The following is an 8,824-nucleotide window of genomic DNA, read 5'->3' as shown; positions in this document are numbered from 1 at the left end:
TTATGCTAGTTTGTCAAACTGTGAACTCAAATACAGTGATTTCCAGAACTGACTCGTAACGAACCCCCTTAAACATTACAATGTTCCTCTTTGTACTTCTGAGTGCCTTGCACTGATTTTGGACATTACTTCATACTTCATAGTCATGTTACTAAAGGTGCTAAAGTCTGAACACTAGATTGTATTGACTTTGGTACTGGCTAGGAGTATTTGTAATATTAAAGATACTATAAACACCTAAGCTTACATTTGATCTTGCCACTGAACCTCTAGTCGCTGGAAAGCATCTAAGACACACCCTTCGGTTTTTGCTGTATTGGGATTAAACACAAAATAATCGTTCCTTGAAATGCAATTTCTACACAATAGAGGCATAATATAGAGATATAGCACACAAGTAAAATTATTTTCTTATTTAACATTACATGTTACTAAATGCTGTTCCCTTATTTTGCAGTTGGAAATTGGATCAGTTTGAATAATGGATACAGATCTGATTGAAGGAGATGGTCAGAAGCTAGTGATCAACATCTTGGTGGATCTCTGTGATCAAATGTTTGAAAAATTTCAGGAAAATATTTTTACTGGGCACAAAGTGAACAGATTATTTGATGAAGAAGAAATAGCAAAAAGTGTCAAGGAAGTACTTTCTTATTTAGTTGATGAATGTTCTCAAGGTTTAATTCAAAATCAAGAAACAACTGGGAATTTTGAAAATGGGCAGATGCAAGGAGTTTTGAACAAGCATAGTGTTGAGTGTATGAAGGAAAATCAGTGTTTTGATGATGAGCCTCAACATTTAGCAGCAGCAATTCAGGTTGAAAGAAAAACCCAGAGTAGTGAAAATATCCATAAATACTGCGTCTTTGATGTTTCTGAGGTGAAAGGAAACAATAGTTCTTTCAAACTTCATTCTGATCACTCAGAAGCAAGCATCAACTGTGCAGAATCTGAGCAGTTGGAATCAAAACCAAGTATTTCACCTCACAGAAAAGTTGAAGTCTTTATACAAGAAAAGTTTGTCAAAGATGAATTTGCCATTGACAGAGAAGATGTTTTAGAAAACAAATATATTTTTCATCAAGATAAGGAAGAGGTATATTTTGATATTAAAGAAAGAGTAAATGAAGCACAGTTAAGAAAACAGGTAATGTTACATCATATGGTGGATGAGGATTCAGAGATATCAGAGAATCTGATAATTTCAAATGTACCTGGTCAAGAAGAATACACCATTCAGCCATATGAAGAATCTGATGCTGATGGAATGGTTCAGAAACATATAGATCAGGTACAAGGACTTCATGTAGATAAGAACAATGAAGAAGCATTAAATGTGCAAGATGATGATATTGGTGATCAAGCAGTTTCAGAAGGTCAGAAAGCAGTTGATTCGCAAATCCACCAAGACCAGCAAAAAGATTCCAATGATAATATCATGGAAGAAAAGAAGGCAACAGTAGAACATTGCCAGATATCACAGTCTTTAGAGCAATGTATAGATAAAACTTTCCCAGAAACAATGCAGGACAGTACTTCTGATTTAAATATTGAACAAGGTCACCTTTTTGAGACTGAAAAAAAGATATTTGAATGTTCTACTAAACAGACTTATTCCCCTCAGCAAAATGAGGAAGAAAATCTTAAATCTCAATGTTGTGTTGAACAAGAATTGCTGTCATCAGAAAATAAAGAAAAAGATCAGTGGTCTGAGGAATATGTTTTACAAGACCAGCATTCCCAAGAAACTGTTCAAGACCATGTAGATGAGCCATTTCTTGAAGAAGACAGTGTAAACATTTCTCAGGGAAACATTCAAGACAGACTATTCAAACCATATGTTGAACAATGTCCATCATCTCAGGAACTTCTTTATACTGCAGGGATACCTGTTGAACAATACCAGACCTTGGGCCTAAATGTCAATACACACGATCAAACAGAAGGATCAAATGAACAAGAAGAGACTTATCAAGAATGTGGGTCACAAGAACAAATATGTGACCAGTCTGTTGAAGATAACCAGAATTCTGAGGACAATGTGTTGCAAAACCAAATGTCTAAACTAGATGCAAAAGATCAATATTTTCAGAATATACTGCAAAACCAAACATCTGAGAAATCTGCTGATCAAGATCAGACTCACCAGAAAGTGTTAATGACTGACAAGACACCTGGGGAATATGTTGAACAAGACCACTTTTCTCAAGAAACCCTTGTGTCTGAGCAGACATCTAAACAGTTCGCTGAAGAAGACCATACTACTTTGCTAAATGAATTGAATTGCCAAACATCTTTTAAACATGCTGAGACTTATCAGCAAGATACAGTACAAGAACAAGTGTCTAAACATTATGTTGACAATGTGTCACCTTTGGAGTCTGTACAGTACTCAACATCTGAACAATCTGTTAACAAAGATCACACTCATCAGGAAATTCATATGCTTGACAAGACATATGATCTATTTGTTTCATCTGAACATTTTGATGAACATGACCAGTATTCTTTGCAAAATACAGGACAAGAACAAGTCCCTGCGTATTTTGTTGAGCAAGGGAAGGACAAGCCTGCTGGGGAAATTGAACAAGACCTTGCTTTTATAGTGCTTGATCAGACATTGGAAGAAACTTTCAAAAAGGACCAAATTTGTGGGAAAACTATTGTGCCAGACAAGTTTTCAAAGGAAAATGAAGCATGTGCTGTATCAAAGGGACAATTTTCTGAAAAGGACCATATTTGTCAAGATCAAGTACTTAAAGACCATAGTGATGAGCAACATCATAGTTCTATCGAAAATGTTAGGCAAAATTTTATACTTAATCAATCTTTAAAGGAAACATGTATGTATGATGAAAATAGTGTACAGAATGAATCATCTGGGGACAATACAGTGCTGGACTTCAAAAATAAGGAAAATGTACAGGAACAGACAGGCATGTTATCTGAGAAGACTTTTGTCCAAAACAAAACAGTTGAGCTGTCTGTCAATAGTTTTGTGCAAGAACAGACTTCTGAGCAAGCTGTTTCATTAGAACAGACATCAGAGGTGACTGAAAAGCGAATTGAAAAAGCAGCAAACAGGTATGGAGATCAAACATCTGTCATTGTTCTTCAAGATCAGAGCAGACAGAAAAAAGTTCTTTCTGAGGAAATTATAAAAGATACATCTCTACAGGATGTCCATGTAGAGAAAATGAGTGTGCAAGACATAAACTTTAAGGGGAAAAATAACCAAATGAAAGTTGATGAAGATAATATCAATATTTTAGAAAATGAGACAAAAACTTTAAAACTTTTCAGCAGTGCTGAAGAAAGACATCAACAGGACTCTATTACCATATTACAAAGTGATTTCCACTTCAACAGAACTACAGCTGGTGACATCAGTTCTTCTGATGTCTTAATTGACAGAAGGATTGAAGTAAGGAAACATTTTGAATCACATGGAAATATGAAAGATGAAAATGTGGAGTTATCATCAGTAAGTAAAACAACTCACAGTCTGAATCCTCAGAGTGAGCAGGTGCAGTACTGTTCTGAAAAGATGTCATCTGGTACACCTAAAAGGAGCTTTATTGATGGTGTGGAGACCAAATTGAATAAGGAGGAATGTGATGTTAAAAGAATGTGTGTCAACTTCCAATACTCTGCAGCAACAGATGACCAAGCTGTACCATCTGTTGTTCCTTCAGATCACTTTCTGCCACCAGAAGAAGATTGCATTTACAGTTGTAATGGAGGTAACCATAAGTGATTGTCAATACCTGTTTGTCCTATTGTCTACATGTCTATATCATTATTACACCAGTTAATAGCATATTCCAATAGTAAATTTCAGTTGAGTCACAGTAAAATATTATTTTTAGGTCATCTGACCCGAAGGGTCCGATGACCTATAGTCATCATGCTTCGTCCGTCGCCGTCCGCCGTGCGCCGTCCGTAAACTTTTCATTCAAACGACTTCTTCTCAAATACTAGAAGGTCTAGGGGGCTAATACTTGGCACAGAGGATACTGGCATGGAGCTCTACCAAGTTTGTTCAAATGAATGACCTTGACCCACTTTAAAGGTCACAGGGGTCAAATATGTTAAAATCTTTAAACAACTTCTTCTCATTAACCAAAAGGCTCAGAGTGTAGATATTGGGCCTGTGACATGCTGGGATGAAGGACTACCAAGTTTGTTCAAATGAATGACCTTGACCCACTTTAAAGTTCACAGGGGTCAAATATGTTAAAATCTTTAAACAACTTCTTCTCAATAACCAAAAGGCTCAGATTGCTGATATTGTGCCTGTGGCATGCTGGGATGAAGGGCTATCAAGTTTGTTTAAATGAATGACCTTGAACAACTTTCAAGGTCACAGGGGTCAAATATGTCAAAATCTTTAAATAACTTCTTCTCAAATACTAGAAGGCCTAGGGGGCTAATACTTGGCCCATAGCATGCTGGCATGGAGCCCTACAAAGTTTGTTCAAATGAATGACCTTGGCCCACTTTCAAGGTCACAGGGGTCAAATATGTTAAAATATACAAAGGACTTCATCTCAATAAGCAAAAGTCTATGAGTGCCGATATTGGGTCTGTAGCATGCTGGGAGGAAAGGCTACCAAGTTTATTTAAATGAATGACCTTGAACAACTTTCAAGGTCGCAGGGGTCAAATATGTCAAAATCTTTAAATAACTTCTTCTCAAATACTAGAAGGCCTAGGGGGCTAATACTTGGCCCATAGCATGCTGGCATGGAGCCCTACAAAGTTTGTTCAAATGAATGACCTTGGCCCACTTTCAAGGTCACAGGGGTCAAATATGTTAAAATATACAAAGGACTTCATCTCAATAAGCAAAAGTCTATGAGTGCCGATATTGGGTCTGTAGCATGCTGGGAGGAAAGGCTACCAAATTTATTCAAATGAATGACCTCAACCCACTTTCAAGGTCACAGGGGTCAAATATGTTAAAATATACAAACGACTTCTTCTCAACAAGCAAAAGTCCATGAGTGCTGATATTGGGCCTGTAAGATGCTTGGAGGAGAGGCTACCAAGTTTGTTCAAATGAATGACCTTAACCCACTTTCTAGGTTTGGCTTGCTTTTTGTCAGATGACCGTTAAGGCCCATGGGCCTCTTGTTAATATCTTGCAATGTTCATAATTGATAAGAAAATATTGCCAACAATATTATTAAGAACATTTTTGTTCATACCTATCTCTTTGGATTAAGAACTTTTATTTTCACAAAACAATTTGTTTGTGTAAATATAGTTGTCATGTTACAAATAGCTTGTATGTGGGACATATTTTAGCCATATACATTGTACAGCATTTTGTACCATCTTAAGAATAGTAAAAAATCATTTGAAAAGTATCTATCTACTATCTGGTCTGACATCTAATATTGGCCTTTAATTTGGGTTTCGGGTAATAATATAATTCTTTGTTTAAATATGCTTCGTAGTTTTAAAGAATTTAACATTTTAACATACATGGTCATTCATTACTTACAATTATTAGAAATTCTTTGTTTCATATTAAGTCTTTTTATTGTAGCTTCAGAACCGATGAAAGAAAACATTTCGAAAGCAAATGAAATCTGCTTGATTGATTCAGCTGAGGAACATATGGAGACAGAAAATGGAATAATTCATGATGGTGATTTACAAGTTCAGATTCAGTAGAGAAAAAATGGAAATAATAATTTTGTCAGCACGAGCAATTTTTCTGATGTACTATAAGGTTAAAAATGGTTTAAAAATAACATAACATTTTGATTTTGTCATCCAGACTTTCAGTATTTTACTCTATTTAAGTTATGCCAAAAGTTTTTTTTCTCAATATCTGTATTTATTAGCAAGCATTATGATGCAACAGCATGCAGGTGTTGTATTTACAGCATGCAATTGATGACAAATTCTTCACTCCATTCGTCTGATTCAGCAGTATTATGAATATTCATGTTCATTCCACTTTCAGAGCATAACTTGCCAGATAAAGAAATGCCTTTACGAGAAAGTAGTGCTTTTAAATGGAAGTATGTTCCTTCCTTTGATTCAGATGCTATTGTTCCAAAGAAAGATGAACATGATGGTAAGTCTACTATTTGATAAGTTTCATTAAAAAAAACCCAGGAATCAAAGATAAATTAGCTTTTATTTATCCATCAAATATGTTGTGAAAGGATTAAGAAAGTTAAGCGAAAATGCTTTAAACAAATTACAGTATCAATTATTCTCTTAGACTCTTCAAAATGTGGGAATCCATCACATCCTTATCCTCCAAGCAATTTGATCAATAAAATGAAATAAAAAAGAATGTTTTAGAATAAAATCATGTTAATATATTTTAATATGAAATACATATTGTAGCTACAGAAAACAGATAATTGTAGGACAGATAGTATGAGTTGGGATGGGGATGGGAATAGGGATGGGGTGGTGTCACCATAAAGCATATCAATAAAGTACATGTTTTTTTTCTGAATGCAAGCTAAGACATAAAAGTTTTGATTATTTTCTGAAGTCCAAGAGAAAGTGTAACTGCACATAGTACATTCTTTTTTCAGTTCATCATTATCATATTCAGCAAATTGTAAGCCAAGGTGGTGGGCTAAAAAAATTGTCCTAAGTCTGTGGGTTTTTAATCTGTAAACAATTCTTGTTATGGTTATTTATTGAAAATACTGGATGGGTCATTCTGAAATTTCATAAGCACGGTAGGTGCCCATTTTTCCTGATCAGAAATACAGAATAGCGTGCAAGTGGATTTCTTGGATATTGACAATGAAAGTTTGTTATTGCTGTTTCTTGAGAAGAACTAGATGGGTCTGTCTCAAATTTCTTGTGTAGATCAAATCCTCTTGGTTCCTAGTTGTGCCCTTTGGATTTTGGGACTATAAGAAAGACAAAAATGGCTGACAGGTGTCCAACTTTAATTTGGCAGTTAAAGATTATTATTGCTATTTCCTTAGAGGAATTTTTATATTTCCTATAATTAAGAGCAAACACATAGGAAAGAACAGAAAAAGGGAAAGTTTTCAACTTTTAAAGAATAATTAAAGATCATTCAATGGTGGGCACTGAGTTCCTTCTAGGATCTCTTGTTGCATGTAATAAGAAGCAATATGTTGGTCCCTTGGGCCTTTTGCCGTTTAAATAGTGTACTTATGAAAATGTCTTAATTTACATGTTTTAAAGAATTTAGAAGATTTTAGTATTGAACCCATCATTTTCAGGTTCTGTGAAGCTAATAAGCGTTGCACCTCTTCCCCTATGTAGAAAACCAAGGAGGCTTGGACTGTCAAAAAGGCAGAAAATTCAACATTTACATTCAAAATTTAAACCACATTGAATGGGAAATTGAAGAAATTTAAAATCTAAATTTCTTATTTCATGCTCAATTTGAGATTTATTCTGAAATCAGTTATTTTGTCTCTTCATAGTTTTACCATATGGTTTTTCTAAGCAAAATCCGTCAATTGGTTTTAATTATTGTGCACCAATTTAATTATGTACCTGGTAATTCTTAAAATGTGTAGCCCCTTTCTCCTAGATCCCAAAAAGAGATCATTATAATTTAACGACCATTTTAGGCAAAATGAAAGCAAAATATTTTCTTGATCAACTGCATATAACTTCAATAGATCTGTTTTTGTGGTCACTTTTCAATCTTCATAAATTGGGCAAGGAATTAATACAAGCTCTAAGCTTGTTTTTCCATTCTATATTGATTTAATTTATCTTCATAGATTTAGAAAATGTAATATTTCATGTTGTGATTGACTTAAAATTCTGTCGTGCTGTTATGTGCCTGATGTGATGTGATATTCATTGACAATAATTGATGTTAATAGTTTAATGCTAAGAATGTTTGTCAATACCTGCCAGTTGCTGATCCAAGCATGACTGTGATATCTAGTTTTGTAATACTTGTACAATGACAGTGTATTACTTCCCTTTGTTACCATTGTACCCCTTTTTATCAGCTGTTAAATCTATATATGATGTAGTTATTTAATGAAAATTTTATATATTGTTGTTCATTAAACAATGGCCAAGTGTTAAAGAGCCCAAAAACCTTTTTTTTTCTTCAATCATTATTGTTCAAGATTAATTCATCCTAGGTTTGACATTTTTAGTTTCACACACCATAGAAGAAGAAAAAAAAAACAAAAAAACAAAGCTTTACAATGTGATCACTGAAAATTTTTTAAATGTATGCTATAAAAAGCAGTGCTTATTCATTAATCAGATGGATTTTTTTCATCTAAATATGAATTGCTTGAATAAATATTCAAATTTTTATATATCTTTGCTTTGAGTGAGATGTAGTTGTTCAATTTGTTTTTGTTTTTTGAAAAGCTTTTCATTGATATGAAAGTAACAATACATTAATGTATTTAAAAAGTTATTGTTATGAACAATTGGATGTTGTATCCCTGAACTTAAATGTGACCTTTAACATGTAATCCTATAGGGGAATGAGTGCAGTGCACACGATACAGTAAAATTATATATACATTTTATAATACATGTAGGTACTTCTTACATATCTTTCTTAATTTTCATGGTGAGAGAACTACTAGTGGAAGCATTTCAAGGATGAAAATAAGAATGAAGAATCTCTCTCCACTAAAAGCCTGACAAATATAGGGACATCCATCCTCGGCCAGAGATGAAAATTCACTATCAATCCTTTTTTTAAAACAATAGTGCACTATTCACCTTGGACTGAGGATGAGAGACATCAGACAACAATTCTCTATTATAATAAAATGCAGAGAACACAGAAGGTGTCAAGATATTGAAATTTATTGTAATGTAC

The 8,824-nt window shown here is 34.1% G+C and overlaps 1 protein-coding gene across 1 annotated transcript; it reads left to right on the top strand.

Annotated features, from left to right (window-relative positions):
- Positions 1 to 481: 481 nt before the first annotated feature.
- On the top strand, positions 482 to 7,351 carry LOC132563128 (uncharacterized). The gene is made up of 4 exons (XM_060227887.1): positions 482 to 3,743; positions 5,555 to 5,656; positions 5,978 to 6,091; positions 7,236 to 7,351. Exons 1-4 carry the CDS (start codon positions 482 to 484, stop codon positions 7,349 to 7,351), a joined length of 3,594 nt encoding a protein of 1,197 aa, XP_060083870.1.
- The last annotated feature ends 1,473 nt before the right edge of the window (positions 7,352 to 8,824 follow it).

The sequence above is a fragment of the Ylistrum balloti genome, unplaced genomic scaffold (genome assembly GCF_031769215.1).
Source record: "Ylistrum balloti isolate Yb309-2 unplaced genomic scaffold, AGI_CSIRO_Ybal_v1 Utg371600, whole genome shotgun sequence".
NCBI classification, from domain to species: domain Eukaryota; kingdom Metazoa; phylum Mollusca; class Bivalvia; order Pectinida; family Pectinidae; genus Ylistrum; species Ylistrum balloti.
This window is presented reverse-complemented; position numbering and strand designations above follow the sequence as displayed.